This window comes from Trichoderma gamsii, assembly GCF_001481775.2.
Source record: "Trichoderma gamsii strain T6085 chromosome Unknown Scaffold_69.2, whole genome shotgun sequence".
Lineage (NCBI taxonomy): Eukaryota > Fungi > Ascomycota > Sordariomycetes > Hypocreales > Hypocreaceae > Trichoderma > Trichoderma gamsii.
This window is the reverse complement of record NW_020171406.1, coordinates 63,073-79,962: the sequence shown is the minus strand read 5'-3', so window position 1 is coordinate 79,962 and position 16,890 is coordinate 63,073. Positions and strand designations below refer to the sequence as shown.

At 48.0% G+C, this 16,890-nt stretch overlaps 6 protein-coding genes across 6 annotated transcripts; 4 read left to right on the top strand and 2 right to left on the bottom strand.

The window, feature by feature from the left end:
• Nucleotides 1-3,901: 3,901 nt before the first annotated feature.
• Nucleotides 3,902-4,354, top strand: TGAM01_v210687 (hypothetical protein; the record flags this gene model as incomplete). Its single annotated transcript, XM_018810056.1, has 1 exon — nt 3,902-4,354. One exon carries the CDS (start codon nt 3,902-3,904, stop codon nt 4,352-4,354), a length of 453 nt encoding a protein of 150 aa, XP_018656739.1.
• An 824-nt stretch (nt 4,355-5,178) lies between these two features.
• On the top strand, nt 5,179-6,789 carry TGAM01_v210686 (hypothetical protein; the record flags this gene model as incomplete). Its single annotated transcript, XM_018810055.1, has 4 exons — nt 5,179-5,219; nt 5,654-5,961; nt 6,037-6,704; nt 6,760-6,789. The coding sequence occupies 4 exons, from the start codon at nt 5,179-5,181 to the stop codon at nt 6,787-6,789; spliced, it is 1,047 nt and encodes a 348-aa protein (XP_018656738.1).
• Nucleotides 6,790-7,672: 883 nt separating this feature from the next.
• Nucleotides 7,673-8,449, top strand: TGAM01_v210684 (40S ribosomal protein S18; the record flags this gene model as incomplete). The annotated part of the gene is made up of 3 exons (XM_018810054.1): nt 7,673-7,711; nt 7,917-8,047; nt 8,149-8,449. The coding sequence occupies 3 exons, from the start codon at nt 7,673-7,675 to the stop codon at nt 8,447-8,449; spliced, it is 471 nt and encodes a 156-aa protein (XP_018656737.1).
• A 367-nt stretch (nt 8,450-8,816) lies between these two features.
• Nucleotides 8,817-9,737, bottom strand: TGAM01_v210685 (hypothetical protein; the record flags this gene model as incomplete). Its single annotated transcript, XM_018810053.1, has 1 exon — nt 8,817-9,737. The coding sequence occupies one exon, from the start codon at nt 9,735-9,737 to the stop codon at nt 8,817-8,819; it is 921 nt and encodes a 306-aa protein (XP_018656736.1).
• An 812-nt stretch (nt 9,738-10,549) lies between these two features.
• TGAM01_v210683 (tryptophan-5) lies at nt 10,550-12,405 on the top strand (the record flags this gene model as incomplete). The annotated part of the gene is made up of 7 exons (XM_018810052.1): nt 10,550-10,843; nt 10,927-11,012; nt 11,069-11,118; nt 11,180-11,399; nt 11,491-11,920; nt 11,977-12,030; nt 12,100-12,405. 7 exons carry the CDS (start codon nt 10,550-10,552, stop codon nt 12,403-12,405), a joined length of 1,440 nt encoding a protein of 479 aa, XP_018656735.1.
• Nucleotides 12,406-13,777: 1,372 nt separating this feature from the next.
• On the bottom strand, nt 13,778-15,192 carry TGAM01_v210682 (hypothetical protein; the record flags this gene model as incomplete). Its single annotated transcript, XM_018810051.1, has 3 exons — nt 13,778-14,270; nt 14,397-14,711; nt 14,783-15,192. The coding sequence occupies 3 exons, from the start codon at nt 15,190-15,192 to the stop codon at nt 13,778-13,780; spliced, it is 1,218 nt and encodes a 405-aa protein (XP_018656734.1).
• Between the last annotated feature and the right edge of the window lie 1,698 nt (nt 15,193-16,890).

Here is a 16,890-nt window from a genome sequence, read left to right as displayed (position 1 = left end):
CTGATGGGCACTCACGTCACTGGCCAGGAGCTGAATCGTCAAACAGACAGCCCCACTACGAACATGAATATGACGGGGCTATTACGGTGTATGTATGTGTCGAAAAACCGCAGAAAAGCTAGCAACAACTTGGCCCGAGCAAGGCATCTATCTCGAAGCTTTTTGAGAGACGACTGACTGACTGACTATATGCGGATGACGTGCCTCACCTACCTAGGTAAGGGGAGTATCCGGCCGGTCATCTCCAAGTTCAACTTACACTTCCAACTTGAGACATCTGCTATCTATTGTTCTAATAAAAGTAAGTCTACAAGGAGATTGAATTTTTTAGTTCTAATGACTAGGTCTCACCGCATGATTGTAAAAACGCATTGTGGGTATACTGCAGTACTGACTTACTTTCTATCCTGCCTGAAGAAGATCTGCTCGCGTTATGACTTGATGTGCAGCGTCTTGGCTATTCTCCAAGCGGACAAGCATGAAGACGCCTAGTTTCTCAAGTCATATTGGTTCTTGATTATTATAGATCCCCATCGATTGTCGCACGGATGCACGGCTAAAGCACCGCTATATTGTTGCTAGTGTTGATACGCGTCAACTCGACATGATGGCAGCTGTCATTTGCCTCTTTAGCACATTAATACCCAATAGGCGTTTTCAATTCCTCTGTCAATGAATGAATAGCCTAGGCATTTTATTGCATGTAGTTCAAAAGAACATAGCCAGTTTTACCAAAACAGCCACGAGTGAATCCCGGTTAGCACAGGGTGGGCCTGTCATTGAATACTGACTGACATCGAAGCCTATAAGCATGCCACTAGATACTAATTCACCGAGGATCTACAATCTAGGCTGAAAGTCTCATAGGGAAACATTTTTCTATTAATACAGCCTGCAGGAATGTCTAAGCTTCCTGAAAAACATGCCGTCTTAGACCAGTCTCCCTTATTGTCAGGCCGTTAATTGTGGAGTCTCGGTTTAGAAGCGTAGATCACAGGAATCTGACAGGCCAGGTTGCATCCAGCGCTCCAGCATTCCAAAGGCCTTCTAGTTCGCACATGTCAGTCCGGATGGACGGATTGTATGTAACAAAGATCCAAAAGATGGAACTCTGGGAACGGGTAACGTAGCGCTGGCACCGCTGTTTCAGTTCCACCCATTGTGTGTGATTCTTGCAATGGCTTTCTTCTCCTTTTCTTTCTCTTCTTGGCGTGTTGGTCTCAGTGCGGCTAGACAAACGCTTGCATAAAGAATTCTTGTCTTGAATGGTACGCTGGGATTAGATACACGTGCACGGCAACATGCCTCTTGGTTGTTCGCCTCCCTCAACAATTTCTCAACCTACTTACAGGTAATCAAAGGGGCAAAGCACTAGTATTTTCTGTAGGGCTGCCCTCTGCAAGATTCTCTCGTACTGTGGCTGAAGGCCTAGAAGAAAAAAGAGGCGCCCGCATCGGAGACGACGAGCAGATCAACGTTGTATCGCCGGCGCTTTGCGGGAACGGCACTACCGAAAGGGAGGGCGTGTTGGTCGGTACATGAAGATGGTGGCACAGACGGAAAACCGCCACAGCCGCTGAAGACCCGAAATCGAAGAAACTATGGCTGAAGCCTTGGACGGCTTTTTTTTCAGTGGTGGTGAGTAGATCACCGACACGTTCGGCCACACGGTTCGGGATTGGGTCAGAGCTTAGATAATCCGTGCCGCCAGGTTTACTGCTACAATTGGGTAACATCAAGAAGGAGAGATTACAAGTTGATGCGGACGCGCCGAGACCGTTGAATCTACAAGCATGTGAGCAGTAGTATAATCAAGTATGGCAGTAATATCAATTAATCGCACATGTAAGATATTGTAGGTATTACTAGCAGCTGTAACACACACATGTAAGCCAGATGCCGTCCTTAGGTAGGCACATATGCAAGGAGCACAGATCCGAGACCGATCGAAAGCGAGCCCGTCGCCATCGAGCATCGACAACTGACAGACATCCCTGTCCGTTTGCGAAACCCACACGAAGACCTATTCAAAAATATCGGCCTATTCTGCTGTTCACTCCAACATGGATGCGCTAACGTGGACGTGCGACGGCGCAGCGAGTCAGTGCGGCCCAGTGACCAAAAGATAGTCTCCTACATGAGTTTTCTCGGCGATTCGGAATGAGTTTTGAATAATGTATGCAAATACAAGTGAAGCACCGCTTACGAAGAGATTCTGCACTTCTAGTAAGTCACTGCCAGTCAATCGTGTCGCATCAAACGCCACATCGAGCGGGAATGCTGGACCAAAGTTTCAACGATAACGCCGGCACTTCAGATAGACAGCCTCGGAAGAATGAGGGAAAAAGATATAACCCGAGGGCAAATGGCACACAATGCTCCGCACTTAGTAAGACTCTCTGGCTCTGTCTGGATTGGGCTTCTTCGGCCGCTGCGCGCAATCACGAGCTCGTGAGAAAACGGAACCCGCGCGAGACAAAGTGTCCACCCCGTCCGCGTGGCTTGGCCAGTGCTCAGAGAATGCTGGGATTGTGCGTGGAATAGACGAGTCCGGATGTCCAAGCTCGGCTTACCAAATTGATGTCTCGCTCGCCGTCTCCGCTATTACTACCTTATTACTGTACCCGCGGGACAAAAAAAGAAAAAAAGCAAGACAAAAGTAAGCAGGCAGATCAGGAGGAGTGCAAAGAGAGAGAAGAAAAAAAAACCATAGCTTAATTAAACGTGCATACATAGCCTGCCGCTGTGGCCAATATTGCTTCGTGTTGTCCCCCTGCCCTGCTCTTCTCATGCATCGCGGGTGGCGTTCCAAGGTTCTGGCTCTAGCAGCCCTTCCAGATGAGATGATGGTGTACCGAGCAGCAGCCAAGGAAATTAAAAATCTGGAAAATCTCGAATGGCGCGAGGGTTAGCGGCGCCTCCGCAATCCTTCGCACTGACTGCCAGCAGCGAAGGCTTCTAGCACTTGGAGTATCGCCGTCGGGCTTGCACGCTGGGGACCCAATTCGGTCGATTCAGCGCCATGGTTGGCCTTGAGGCTGAGAAAAATTCCGCTTAGGGGGTGGGCGGCCCTTAGCGACCTCCTGATTCTCCCTCCTAAACGCCCCCCGTCGAAAGTAGCCCACTAAAATGTGTATGCAAACAAGGTCTGGTCCTCCGGGCTCCTGCACCCCATTCTGACTTCATCAGTGGAGACTGCGGGAACCCCGGGCTGGGGAATAGCAGCTTACAGAAGAAATTCCTGGAGATTCTGGAGTCGCCTGGGTCCAATTTACCGCCTGTGTGGCCAATCGCCGGCCGCAACCAGCTCTTCTGCCCCCTGGCCCTTTGGCTGCTGCCTTCTGTTTGCTCCGCTAAATGCGCCGAGCGTTGGGGACGCGGAGCAGCCAGCGAGGGGACAGAAGAGAAACAGGGCCCGTTGCCACCACTGGGCGCTCCGTAAAGAGCATTCTGCGTTGGACCTTTGTGCCACTGCCTGACTAGCAGCAGTTCGCAGATTTGCCCATGGATGCCGTGAGCGGTTTTTGCTCGCTCCCCTTTAATAGTCCGACGATCTGCTGCCGACGCGCCTGCGCTTGCTTTTTCTCGTCAAGCCTGGCGTCGAAGCTTGTTCAGCCAAACTCTACACTACAAACCATATACACAAACCTTGAATCCTTTATCACCGAAGTACCTACGAAGCGAATACCTTACCTTGCGGCTTCTATATAGGTTACATCACCCCGACGATTGACGAGCAGTCAATTCACAGCCTTTTCTCGCTTTTTATCGTGATACCCACTCCGCATCTACAACCACGGCCGCACTCCTCTATACAAATATAACAAACATAAACGTCGCTGCCTCTTGCGACTCTTTCCACCTGTCTACTACTACTTCGCTACCCAGCATCAACATCACAATGGCTATTCGGGAACGTTTCCGCCGCGCCCTGCGCCGATCCGACGACTCAGACACCATCTCTCAGACAGAGTCCACTGGCACCACCTCCTCATCAACCCGACAAAGCTCCAGCTCCGAGTCCTCGGCTCCCCAGCTCTCATTAAAAAAGACCAGCTCAACACTCTCCAAGGCCTTCTCCTTTGGCCGTGGCGACAGCTCCAAGAAGAACGAGGAGAAGATTGCCAGAAAGCAAGAACGAGCCCGCAAGCGAAATGAGGGCCGAACCTACAAACACCCCAGCGAAAAGCCCCTGACGGAGCAGAACCTCAAGCACCAGGAGATGCTCAGCCATTTCACCATGACATTTGGCGCCAGCGACCCGAGCCAGGTCATCGACCCCGGCTTTGATGGCATCAGTCCCTGCTGCACTCGTGCCTGCAGCATCGACCTTGGATCCTCAGAGGGCATATAATCACAAATCCACTGTTTGTGTATGCACTGCAGCATGTGTAATTGCGGCCGACAGCCGAAATCGACGCGATGCCATGCTACCACAACCGGGAATTTTTCCCATTCGTCAAATCACACGCACCGGCTAATATGCCATGCACGCAGCACATCAATTGACTCTTTGAGCAACCAGTCTCCAAAAAAATCACCTGACTGGCAAAGATCGATCTGCGATGTGGGCAACGCCGGCTGCTTTTAGGATCTCATTCGATCTTGTTTTTATCATCTCGCTATTATTTACTTGGCGTTTTCTTTCTACCTTGTTGTTTACATACTAAAAGACGCCACCACCAAGCGTTGGTGGGTGGCCAGCGTACCTGCATGAGGGGAAATCGGCCTAGGGTCTAGATCTATCTAGACTGACGAGGCCCTCATGCGACGGCTATTTTTTCCCTTTTCCTTTTTCGGTGCAGTCCGCATTTCAGCTACGGCGCTGCGGGTGTGTATGGGTATATTTTTATCACGACGCAAAAATGGTTTATGATCATGGGGTCGGCTTTACACTACATCTGGATTCTTTGGAGTGGTTATTGCATCATTGCGCTCAGAGCTAATTTTCCTTTGTCATTCAAAAATTTGTTTTCTTTTCCATTGGATAGATGGAATACGGCATAAATTCTACAGGGCTAACAGCCTGGGCTGTAGAGGGTACACGGCGTTGGAGGAGAATATCACGAAGAATTGGGCTTTATATACGGTGCAGCATTTGACGTACTCGTATTTGACAGTTTAGTATATATTTTAATGAATGAATCTGGTAATTGCCAATACCAACAATCTTCCACAATGCGACGTGATCCCACAGTCTACCTTTCTATTCTTCTTCGGTATGCGCATGGAGGTTTTGCATTTTCTTCGCTACATGCACTTGTACCTGGCCTGCGATACATGCCCTCTCTTTCTATCTCTGCTGCTATCTCTGCAACATCATTTCTCTCTTTACTCGCCACCACTTCTTCTAATACTGATCACTTTACAATCTTTTGATCCCCCCTTATTCAGAGCATAAAATAATTTGGATACTATCCATCATCACGAAGGCTTCATGTTGAGTTTCCCCACCAGGCAGCTGGCGAATGTAGAAGGGCAGTGAATGCTGGCAGGTGCCTCTTCGCTCCTTCCTTCTCGCACGTCAAACGCGTCACTGCCCTGTTTCCTGAAACTCTGCTATCTGATGAATTTTTCTCTTGTTCAAAAGCAGCATCCTGTATGCGAGCTTCATCTTCTCCTTCTTCAAGCCACATACTCTTTTTACTGATAGTTCTTCAGGCTCAGGAGCCGTGGGAATCATGCCGGCCAAGTCGTTCTATGTTCTCAAGCTCAAGACAGTGCCGGCCAAGTACGGCCTGTCCAAGAATATCCAGGACCTTTTAATGGCTCTTGATCACTACCATGACGGCTCCATCGACGCGGTTGAGCTTGGTAGGCTCGTTCGACTTAGTCCTAATCGGAGAGCATCCATCGCCAACACCATCCAGAAATGTGCCGGCTTACTCAAGAAGTCGCCCGAGGAGATTACGACGTGCGTCGATGTCATCGAAATGTGCACAGAGCTTCTCGAAATCGCAGGTGAGTAGCATAGGAGCTTGGTAGAAGCCTCTTCCTGTTGGTCCTGTCTTTTCGTTTGTTGACTGTAGGTTTTAGATAGGAAGCCTCCGATGGATGGATTTCCTTTTATGCGACTCCCGGTAGAGATACGAGAGCGAGTCCTCGGTATTATGATTGACAACATCTTCCGGACCAAATCCGTAATACCGGCTAGCAACAAGAATGGCAGCTGCAAATGCCCTCGGTTCGATCGAGACACTGTCTTTCAGACGGCTCAGATGAAGGATCTTGCATGCATCTTTGGCTCCAATCTCATCACGCTCGAGTTCTTTCGAGTCTTTTTCCGCGAAAAGACTTTTCGCTTTAGATGCACCTGCGAATTGCACTCACATCTCATCAATAACGACATGTTTCTCGACAATGTGAAAAGTATCGTGGTGCACTGGAGTGGCACAGAGTCGGCAAAGACTTTCCGATTGCTGGCAAAAATGCCGAAACTCGAGAGTCTTGGCATCGTCATTTCCAAACTAACCTTTATTCATCTTAATGAACGATCAGCTTTGATGAAGACTTATTTCCCTTTGGCGTTTAAGACTGTCAGAATAGCAGACGCCCTTGGCTTGGATGAGCTTTTGGAAATCCGGGGGCTGCACCAGGTGGGGGTGATGCTTGCGCCGACGTCCAGAGGTGGTTCCCAGTCGTATAAGATGGACCGGGCAAACCTCTTGGAGCTTCTTTCAAGCAGATTGACGCGGGCAAAGGAGGTAAGTTTGCGACATTTCAAATTTTTTTCAAAATCAGCAATCTAACGTTATACAGGACGAAGATCATGACATGGAGCTGGCGTAAAAGAAGTGGTGGCGTGGGTGGTTTTCAACGGCGAGATGAACACCAAATGGTATCAGCATGGTTGCTCACGGGATTTTTCTTCTCTTTTTACTTCATCTTCGGTTGGGGCGGTTTTCTCGCTCGGCATGTTTTAATTGTCTTAAAGTCAACGTTGTTCAGGGCCAGCTCGCGGATCGGGTGATCAAGTCAAATATCAAGCATGGTAATTAATGGATAGGGAGTTTATAATCGTAACCACAGTCATGAACTATAGCCACTAGGGTTTTTATTTAGCAAGCATGGTGGTGCATCGCGGCATGTAACAACAGATAAATTACGATAACCTCCATAAGAGAAATAAAGGCCTCGTACTCAAAAAGCGTTGTGAATGTTCTTGTCTTGTGCTCATACAAGTATGGGCATCCGGCTCAAGATCAGCAGGCGTGGACACGCTGACCGAGCATGGAAACAGACGGACTATTAGAATTAAGGAGATCTACAGTACCTACCGTGAGAGCATGCCACTTCTCAATAATGGCTTGAAGAAGATGCTCATTGCTATTACAGACGCGCCTCTTTGCCGCCTCCTGATGAAGCTTAAGCAATTGCAAGCTAGAGCTGTCGAGGAGAATTAACCCGGCAAAATTTGAATCGGTGGTGCAAAGTGCGAATTGCGCATAGCATAGCCACACTGTATCCGGAAGATTGGATGCCGATAGCTCCGAGAGCAACACGTGATTATTTTGTTAGCAGGCGCTTTCGTGTGCCCTACTTTGTGGCCCCACAAGGGCCGAAAATTCCACCATGTTTAGCGAGTGCTGCCAAATCCTCCGCTCTCTTTACTTCAACCCGAACAATCGATTCTAACGAGCAGCAAGGCAACGTCCCGATACAGTTGCCCAGCATGTCGCTCGTCACGGGAGAGAAGACGAACTTCCAGTTCGTAAGTCATCCCTTCACTCTCCTTATGCGCATTCAAGAGACGGGGTTCCAGTTGCTACGAAGGTTTCACGCGATGGGTCGAATGTCATTGATTCAAGGCACCAAGTTTCGGGGCATCTGGGATACTTTTTCTTTGGCTGCGACGAGAAGGAACAATGTTCGAAAAGTGAAGAGATTTTCTTGGGGCTAACTTTCAATTGTTGTAGATCTTGCGTCTTCTGAACACCAACGTTGATGGCAAGCAGAAGGTTATGTACGCCTTGACCAAGATCAAGGGTGTCGGTCGCCGATACTCCAACTTGGTCTGCAAGAAGGCTGATGTCGATCTGAACAAGCGGTACGAAATACACCCACCAATACCAAGTCCTCGTTTTTGGCAAAAAAAGGCCTTGGAAGCGGAATTGAAAGAATTTTTGGAACTAACGAAGTTTGCTGCAGTGCTGGTGAGCTTACCTCCGAAGAGCTCGAGCGTATTGTGACGATCATCCAAAACCCCACACAATACAAGATCCCCTCCTGGTTCCTCAACAGACAACGCGACATTGTTGACGGCAAGGACTCTCACATCCTGGCCAACGGTGTCGACTCCAAGCTCCGTGAGGATCTCGAGCGCCTCAAGAAGATCCGCGCCCACCGCGGTCTCCGACACTACTGGGGTCTCCGTGTCCGTGGTCAGCACACCAAGACTACCGGTCGTCGCGGCCGGACCGTCGGTGTGTCCAAGAAGAAGGGTGGCTAATGGTTTTATTGTTTTCGGTCTGGGGTGGACAGGCGTGACGGCTGGGTTTTTCATCGTTATGATGAGCATTTCGAAGGGATTGCTTTCTGGCATACGCAGCTGGTGCTGTACTCTAGATCAGAGTCAAATGAATTAAAAAGCATTTTCAAGGCGTTTTACCATGATGACGGTGCTCAAAATTGTGAAGGCCACAAAATGATGAAATCCCTGCTGTGCCCGGCGAGAGACGTATATACGTTTGTTACAATGGAACATAAAGGAGTTCTACGAATTATAGAGTTTTTTTAAGGATCAAATTTCTCCTAGGGTATCATTTTATTCCTTTTTTTTCCCTCTAAAAACTGGCTTTACTGTGTGCATGCATATATTAATCCTCATGCGTGACCGCCATATCCAACACCTCGACTCTGCCTTGACCTTTTGTCTCATTACCAATGAAATCAGACAGAGCCTTGAAAGCACCCGGTTCGGCAAAGCCCACTACCTCCCACTCTGAACCCATGACGTCTTGGTTCTCAACCTCTTCAATGTAACCCAGAATCCGGTCCTTGACTGTGCCTGGGGCCTTTGTTTCGCCGTCCTCTTCTTTGGAGGCGGTCTTGGGGGCCTTGATGGCCTGCTTGAGGATATTCGTAGGGCACGTAATGCGGAGCTTCATCCTAGCACGCGCAACGGGAATAGGCTGGAAAGCAATCAGCGCCTTCATGGCATCCAGGGCCTGACTCTTTGCGCTCTTGGTCGTCACCACGCCCGTCCAGGTGTGTTCCTTGGTTTTTGGTTTAGCCTCACCAGCCTCTGTCGTGGTCGGCGTAGCGGTGCCTGAGTCTGTCGTCTTCTCTCCAGTATGCGCTTGCGAACTCAGCATATCCAGAGCCTTTTCAATCATTCCAGGCGTATACACCCTCTTTGTTCTCGGATCCACTAGTTTGCTAACCACAATACTGATAACCTCATTATGTACTCTTTCTAGCTGCGCCGCGCGCTCCTTTTCTCCCACTTGTAGCTCTCCCTTCTTCAGGATCTCAAGGACGATGTCGTCGGTGGACTTGCCCTTGCCAAAGGCCTTTTCGAGGTCCTCCTTGGGCGCGGTCTGACCCTTTGAGACATTGAGGAAGACGTTGGGAATCTGGAGGACGTTGTCGAGGTCGGTTTCGATACCGGAGCGCCACTCGAGGACCTTGTTCTTGTAGCAGGCGATTTCGAAGCGCTTCTTGCCTTTTTTCAGGCGCACGAGCGAGACGTTTGTGAGTTTGATTTGGTTAGATGGAAGGGTGATTTGACGAGACATTTTGGCAAAAAATCGAAGACAGAGGTACGCTAAAACAGAAGATGGAAAAGAAGCAAGAAAAAGATAGTAAAGAAGAGTTGGAGCTTTGGTGGAGGAAAATGATTTATAGCTTCGGTGATGCGCGCAAAGAAATGAAAAACGACGTCAAACTTAATAATCCATGGGAAGGCTGGCTGGGCTGATCACTTTGGCGGGGGGAAGGTACCTAAAGATGACAAATATAGACCATAACTAGATTGCTTTTGGATGACCATGTCTTTGTCACTTTTCATCCTTTGCGTTGGAACAGCCACTCTTTGGCGGTGCACAGCGAAGAGTCAGAATAAGAGTCACAATGAGGCTTTGAAGTCTATCATTAGACGGGATAGTAAGTTCTAATAAACTCAAAATTCAGATGATCTTCTACGACTAGATGAAGGCATACACGTACCTGCGCGTGAGTCTTGAAGAGCGCCCAGAATGGTTTAGTAGCTGTGTTTTATTTGTCACCACGTCCATATGTCCAGCGCGATGCACACACTACCAACTTTTTTTTCTTCGCTGCGCTACCCCACCAACATCTGCGAACAGCCTTGCGAAACACCCTGGCCTTTGAATTTCTTCTCTGCTGATATTCTTGCTGGCATAGCCCCGCCTTTGTTGTGCGTTGAGTCACTGGAGGGTCTTAGAGTCATAGAGCCCACTGAAGCTTTGCCTTGTTGGTTCTTTATCGATTTCTGTTAAGCTCGTTTTTATCGATTGCACTGAGATATTGCGAATCATCGTGTCCCAGTTTATTCAACCCAATCTTCAAAAAGAGAGTTTTAGCTAGAATGGCCGACACTACGATTGCCCCGGCTATCGAGGACGCCACTGTCGATGCCCCTGCTGCAACGGGCAAGCAGGACATCAACCCGTGGTCCGTGTCTGGAGAGGTTGGCGAGGACGGAAAGGTCAAGGCCATTGACTACCGAAAGCTGATTGACGAGTTTGGCACCAGCTTGATTGACGATGCGCTGCTGGAGCGCTGGGAGAGAGTGACGGGCAGCAAGCCGCATCGGTTTATGCGTCGTGGGATTGTCTTTAGCCACAGAGATCTCACCACTATCCTGGATCGTTATGAGAAGGTGAGAGGAAAGGAGACGGCGGAATTCATGCCTATTACATATGGACGGATGAGGTTCATGTTGCTAATGCTTGAGTTTGGTAGAATGAGCCCTTCTTCCTTTATACTGGACGGGGTCCCAGCAGTGACAGCATGCACATTGGACACACCCAAGTGTTTGACTTTGTCAAGTATGACCTCTCGTAGTGCTTCACTTGAGCGGACTTTCTGACGTGGTATGATGCAGGTGGCTCCAGGATGTACTTGATGCACCCCTGATTATCATGTTGACAGATGGTAAGCTTTCCATCTCCATTCCTTCATGAGTAGCAATGAGAAACTAAGATTGAGCGTGCAGACGAAAAGTTCCTCTTCTCAGAGAAGCGAACAATCGAGGAGGTCATGGGCTATACTCGAACCAACGCCAAGGACATCATCTCTGCTGGCTTTGACCCCAAGAAGACATTCATCTTCTCAGACTACGAGTTCATGGGCGGTGCCTTTTACAGGAACATTTCAAGATTCTCAAAGCGAGTCACATTCAACGTGGCCAAGGCCGTATTTGGCTTTGACGGAAGGTGAGCTTGCTTCTACCTTGATGCACGCCTTTTGCTGTACGCCTTTTGCTGTGATCAAAGCTGTATAACTAACTACCATTTCTCTCCCCAGCTCAAACATTGGCAAGATTCACTTCCCTAGTATTCAGGGTGCTACATCCTTCGCCACATCATTCCCCCACATCTTTGGCGAAGACGAGAAGAAGACGGCCAAGATTCCTTGCCTGATTCCTTGTGCTATTGATCAAGATCCTTATTTCCGTCTGACGCGAGACTGCGCCGTCAGCCTCAAGTACGCCAAGCCATCTCTGGTGCACATGAGATTCTTGGATGCTTTGCAAGGTCCGGGCTCCAAGATGTCGGCCAGTGACGACACCTCTGCCATCTTCATGAAGGATACGGCAAAGGAAATTAAGAACAAGGTCAACAAGTACGCTTTCTCGGGAGGCCGGGAGACTGTCGAGGAGCACCGTGAGAAGGGAGGCAACCCTGATGTTGATGTTGCATACCAATACCTGCAGTTCTTCCTGGAAGATGACGAGGTAAGGCGATATACATATCACCGACTACAAAGAAGTTTCACTAACATGACGACTAGGAACTGGCCAAGATCAGGGCTGAGTACTCAAGCGGCAAACTTCTGACTGGCGAGGTGAGTGCCTAATTCCGCTGATAACACAACTGTATTTCCTCTTCTATATGCTAATCACTCCTCAACCAGCTCAAAGCAATTTGCATCGCCAAACTCCAGGAGTACGTCGGCGCATTCCAGGACAGAAGAGCCAAGGTTACGGACGAGGTCGTCAAGGATTTCATGGCCATCCGCCCGTTGGAATGGCAAGGCAACCCCAAGGTCCCTCGCGCTGACCTTGTCGTACCGGTGGTAAAGGCGGACGAAGCCGCGGCGGATGGTTCAGCAGAGGGAGGTGAGAAGATGACCAAGAACCAGCTGAAGAAGCTGCTGAAGGAGCAGCAGATTGCGGCTAAGAAGGCGGAGAAGGCAAAGCAGAAGGAGGAGACTAAATAGATGATGCTCTTTAGCTGGGAGCTTGTTTATCATAGGAAAAAAGAAAAGTATCAAAAGACAAATAAAAAGTTGAAAGAGAGTTTTCCACTATGATACGTAGACGGATAAAGATCACATAAGGTAGACTAAAGCTTGTGAGATAAAGCTTAGAGAATGTTAACGCTTTCAACAGCAGCAGTAGTAGCAGTAGCAGTAACAAAAGTAGTAGCCTATGCTATATTTACCAGTAACTGAAGCCAGTATTAGATACAAGCGTTGTTATAGTATATAAAGTCAAGAGACGTGTACTGATTGTTCAAGGACTCCTTTTTCTCCTTCGCAGACATTACCCGTCCACCCGCCCTACCCGAAAACTAGCAAAGAAAAGAAGCTGAGGGAGTTGATGGTACAAACAGAAAAATTGTACTGCTTGCCTACCCGGTTTTGAATTTTCTCCTATAGTGATTTGCCATTAGCTAAATTAAAGGCAGAAAGGAGAAAAAAAGGACAGATAAAACTTGCTATATCGCTTCCACTTCTCGAGACATTCTTTTCGCACGTGACCTTTTGCCGCAATCAAAGGATGTGTTATCCCTTCAATTCTTGTGGGGAGGAGGATGTCGCATGGTTCTTTGGTGGCAGGATCACGCGGCTCGGAGGTGGTAGATGACTTGTTTCTAACAGGCAACTCCTCGGCCGTGTCTACGTCTGTTCTAGAATATCAGCAAAGCTCCGCATAATCAAAACTACCTGTATGTTGGGCAACTGGACAGGTGTATTAATCCATCAGAACGGATGTGGTGAGAATGTCCAGTATCAGCGCTCTACGACGTTATTATACATGCTACTCAAACTAGCAAACGAAACTTGAGCATTGACATCCCTGATTCACATGATCATCTCGTAGTCACATCGTCCTCATCGGGCAGTGTTGATGTCCACTCAAGTAGCTACATTCGACGAATTTGATTCGTTGCGTCGATTCCTGCATAAAACACGACATTGCCAGTGTTAAAACAGAAAGATGGTTGAAATATGACCAGACCTAGAAGCACAGCTGGAACGGCATAGCGAACTTTATTAAGCTGCCATCAAAAGCCGGGCTATTGCTAAGAGCCCCAAAGGAACATTGCGATATGGAAGTCATCTTGATCAGAGCCTCTCGACTATGTTACCTATTGAAAAACACAATGTTGTTGATATCACGGACATCCTTGAAGCAAGCCGTCAAAGCGAATTCTTTTGAGTAATCCAAGAGACAAGGGGGTAGACTGTGATTATCAAGTTTTATTCAGTGGTCAATAATCTATCGGTGAACAAAGGAGCTATTACAAACATGAAGCCAACAAAGCTAACAAACCCCAAAAACAAATACCATCTAATTACACGCCCATCAATCCTCCAAAAGCACTTCTTGCTTCAGTTTCGAAGGCGACCGGACGCTGCCACCACTTGATCGTTTAGGCTGCTCAGGCTGTTCAGGAGGGACAGTCACCCATCCAGCCCCCGGCTTCGAAGATGCATAAATGAGGCACGAGTTGGTCGCCATATCTCCTTGTATATCATCCCACTGCTGTTCGCAGAGATCCGAACGGAAATCAGACCACGCCCAAAGAGTCACGCCCTTCTCGTCCGAACATAACATACTTGGCACTCCATCACGGCTATACCGTATGGCTACTGATATCTTCTTCGGTTCAGCTAGCTCTGTGTCCTCAACGTTGTCCTCGCCGTTTGTCGTTTCGCTGGAAACATCACTTTGGGAACCAGGGTTCTCAACCACCTTGACTTGTGATTTTGGGATCGCAATGATGTTCCAGGCTTCTTGATCCTCAGACATATCTGGTGGAATAAAATGCCTCGACTGCTCGTTACTCTTCAATGGTCTACAGATCTTGAGCCACATCCACGTGGTAATATGGCCGTGTTCGTGAGGTCTAGGATTGTTTTACCCTTGTTAGCTTTCTTCCCCTCCTCCAGCTTGTATAACTCAGGAAAATGCTGATACTCACACGTCAGATTCATAGATTGCAAGGCTTCCTTCTTTTGTGCCAAGACTCGCGCGGGACTCGCTCTCCCCAGCAGGGAGCACAGGCTCAGAATCAAGGAGTTCGCCCTGCAAATCGTAGCAAACCTTGATATGCCAAAATGAAAGGAGGTCCAGTTCAAGTTTTCTATAGCCATATGTGCGACAAGCAGACTGAAGGAAGAGGCGTAATTCTTCTCCCGGACCATTTTGTGCTAAAGACTGAGACACGCCGGGAGGCACGAAGGGAGTGTCGTTTTTGAGCCCCAAGACCGCCTGCAATCTTCGACTTGTATTTCGTCTATAGGCCAATGAACATTAGAATCGTTTTTCGGCTTCATCTTCGCCTTCCTTATCTCAGAGAGCTTTTACCTTTGGTCGATTCTGCGACAAAAATGGTCTGAGATAATGTCACTCTCTCCACTCGGATGACGTTTCTGATACTCATCTTCATCATCTTCTTCTTTTGGAATCATCACAGTCTGGGACTGCGATGGAGAATTTAGGTTCTGGAGAATACGTGGATTCACATGGAATTCTTTGTCCAGAGAGTCTTGTAAAGTAGCCACTTCATAAACGCTTTGGCTATCTTGAGCTGCTTGCTGCTGATTCTGAGCTTTCGTGAGGCCAATAGCGATGCCTGCGAGAAGCTTCTCTCGAACCGACCTTTTTGGCTTCTCCATTTTATTTGAGCCAGATTCTTTGGTCGAACCGTCTGGATCGCTTTTTTTCTTCTTAGTCTTTGGGGATTCGAGACGAGAGTCAAGAGCGTGTTTTGGCATAATGGCGAAGGTGCTCCCGTGAGATGTAAATATAATAGGCGATACTTAGCTCGTTGTCGAGATTATGACTGTTACAAGAGGAAAAAAAACAAGTTCTGAACATGTTCATCTATTGTTTGTGCCAAAGGGAAGGAACAAACGGCCAAAGATATCGTGAATCGGTTGAATCCGAAGAACGGGCATAATTCATTGATTCACTTCATCATTGCTTTGTGGCTCAGTAATGATAGCCTCTTTGGGAGGATATCTTTTGTCCCTTTGTTTCAATGTACTTTGTTGTTTCAAAGGACAAATACTTTGTTGCAATAACACTGCATAGCTTTCTACTACATATTGATTCCAGGGGCATTTGTTCACTTGCTCCTGCGTCATCTAAAACAAAAGCAATGAACAATACATGTGTATCTGGAAACTCTGAGACTGTGAGGCTGCCTCTTGCAACTTGAAACTCTCGCACTTGATTGGAAGGATTACGGTTGATATAATTAGCGAGTCAAGGGAGAGATGGTTTGGTAGCATGTGGAAGCGAGATTACATTGATGTATGCGAATTGATCTGCTTACACTCGTGGCTGTTCGTAAATGGCCTTTTCATGCCAAGAAAAAAAGCCCTTTGGCATTATCATTCAAGGTCATTATAGGACAAAGCAATAATAAATTCTTCTTAAGCACAGTTACGATTAATATCTTCTAATGCCGCTGCTCCTCGCACTCAACAGCGGCCCGATAAAGCTGAGCGCTGGAAATCAGGCTCTGGCCGCGCCTACCTAAAGGACGACAGATACCTACACGTAGACACCACATCATACCTACGCACCACTTCATACTATTACTAATATGATGTTGCTAAACACAGATCGACGTACTGAGACATCCGTGCTCTTATACGATACGATAATGCATGTCGTAAAGCCACAACTGCAAAAAACTAATGATCACCGCTCTGACTCAATCACATGTTGCGGCAGTGAGCGGGCGCCTATCTATTTATACACATGTACAGTGTATCCAGCGGTCCATTTGTTCCGAAGCAGCTGGATTAGCAAAATAATTTGCCTAATTAAAATGATCGCATGAACCAGATGTTCAACAAGCCAGCGTGAATACAAAAAAGGAGAAGAAAGAGAAGAAAGAAGTGGCTGGGTGACTTTCTATAGTATAAGTGTGTTCAACTTATATAAGTACGTATATAGAAGAACTGGATATCGGAAGGTAGGCAGACGCCCTGCTTGATCGGCTTGCTCGTAAATGCTCCAATAGGATAGCAGGATGGCCTTCACTATTACGAGCCTGCCAAGGCTACTCCAGCCCGCTCACCGACCGCTACCAAAGCAAACAGTATGGGTCCACTCAGCTCTTAGTATGCACATGCCCTCCAACGAGATTGACTGACAGCCACTTGTCGCAGATCAGGGCCGGGTCACTCCCGAAAACCCGGTAAGCGTAGCAAGCAAGCTTAAGAGAAATCTTGTCCAGGAGGGTTCAGATCTCCGCACGTTGGTACTATTCTGTGTCAGTGAGGCAGAGTCTTGTTGTCTCCCACTTATAGGTGCGTTACCCGCTGCGAGACGTTGGAAGACTGCTATAATTCTGCACGTAAATGCGTACAAGTCCACAACTGTAGCAGCCATTAGATAACAGTGCCAGTCGTAGAGTCCTTTCGAGATATTCGACGCATATGAGAGAGGTGGCATCCGCC